This window comes from Penaeus monodon, chromosome 30 (assembly GCF_015228065.2).
Source record: "Penaeus monodon isolate SGIC_2016 chromosome 30, NSTDA_Pmon_1, whole genome shotgun sequence".
In the NCBI taxonomy this organism is placed as follows: domain Eukaryota; kingdom Metazoa; phylum Arthropoda; class Malacostraca; order Decapoda; family Penaeidae; genus Penaeus; species Penaeus monodon.
Window position 1 is genome coordinate 36,668,670 of NC_051415.1, and position 628 is coordinate 36,669,297.

General features: G+C 38.2%; 1 protein-coding gene across 1 annotated transcript in view; it reads right to left on the minus strand.

The window, feature by feature from the left end:
• Positions 1–628, minus strand: part of LOC119592765 (breast cancer metastasis-suppressor 1-like protein) — a gene marked incomplete in the record, with an annotated part of 50,958 nt that overhangs the window by 33,308 nt on the left and 17,022 nt on the right. Inside the window, 1 exon segment of the mRNA XM_037941697.1 lies at positions 264–471. Within this exon segment, the coding sequence (XP_037797625.1) occupies positions 264–471 (208 nt within the window).

Consider the following 628-nt stretch of genomic DNA (forward strand, 5'->3'; position numbering starts at 1 on the left):
GCCAATGGGTTAATGTTCCCAATGGATTCTGTGTTATAAAATATTAAATTAATATTATTTCATGTCGCTATATATACGGTAGTGTATTGAACTTGTATTAAGTAGTCCTAGTTTTGCTATTTTCAGGCAACTATAAAGCACTTTAACAATATGCTACAATACTCAAGAGACACAAATTAGAGGAATGCATGCTGGATATCATAGATGTAAATGGAGACAACACTGTATGAATAGAAACATGAGGATGACTTTAATGATCTCACCTCAAAGTTTTGCTTTGATGCCAGCATTTCTGCCTCATGTTTATTATTGATGTTCTGCAGGCGATACTGCCTTAGAATACAAGCGACCTCAAGCCTGACCCGCATAGCTTCCCTGAGTTCCTCCAACGGAATCAGGTATTCGGCCGCCTGTTCTATCCGTACCTCATCCAGCTTGGCTTCAACCTGAGTTACTCTTTCACGATACAGCCTGAAAAGAGACTCTTGATTTTAGTTTAGATTTGCTATCTCAGTGTTAAATCGTTTTTTTACATGAGCAGCTGAGAATGCTTTATTAGGCTTTGTTCAGGTGGTCAATGCTGTGACTACCTGGACTTTTATTCAGCCTTTTATTCAATTGCCAAACT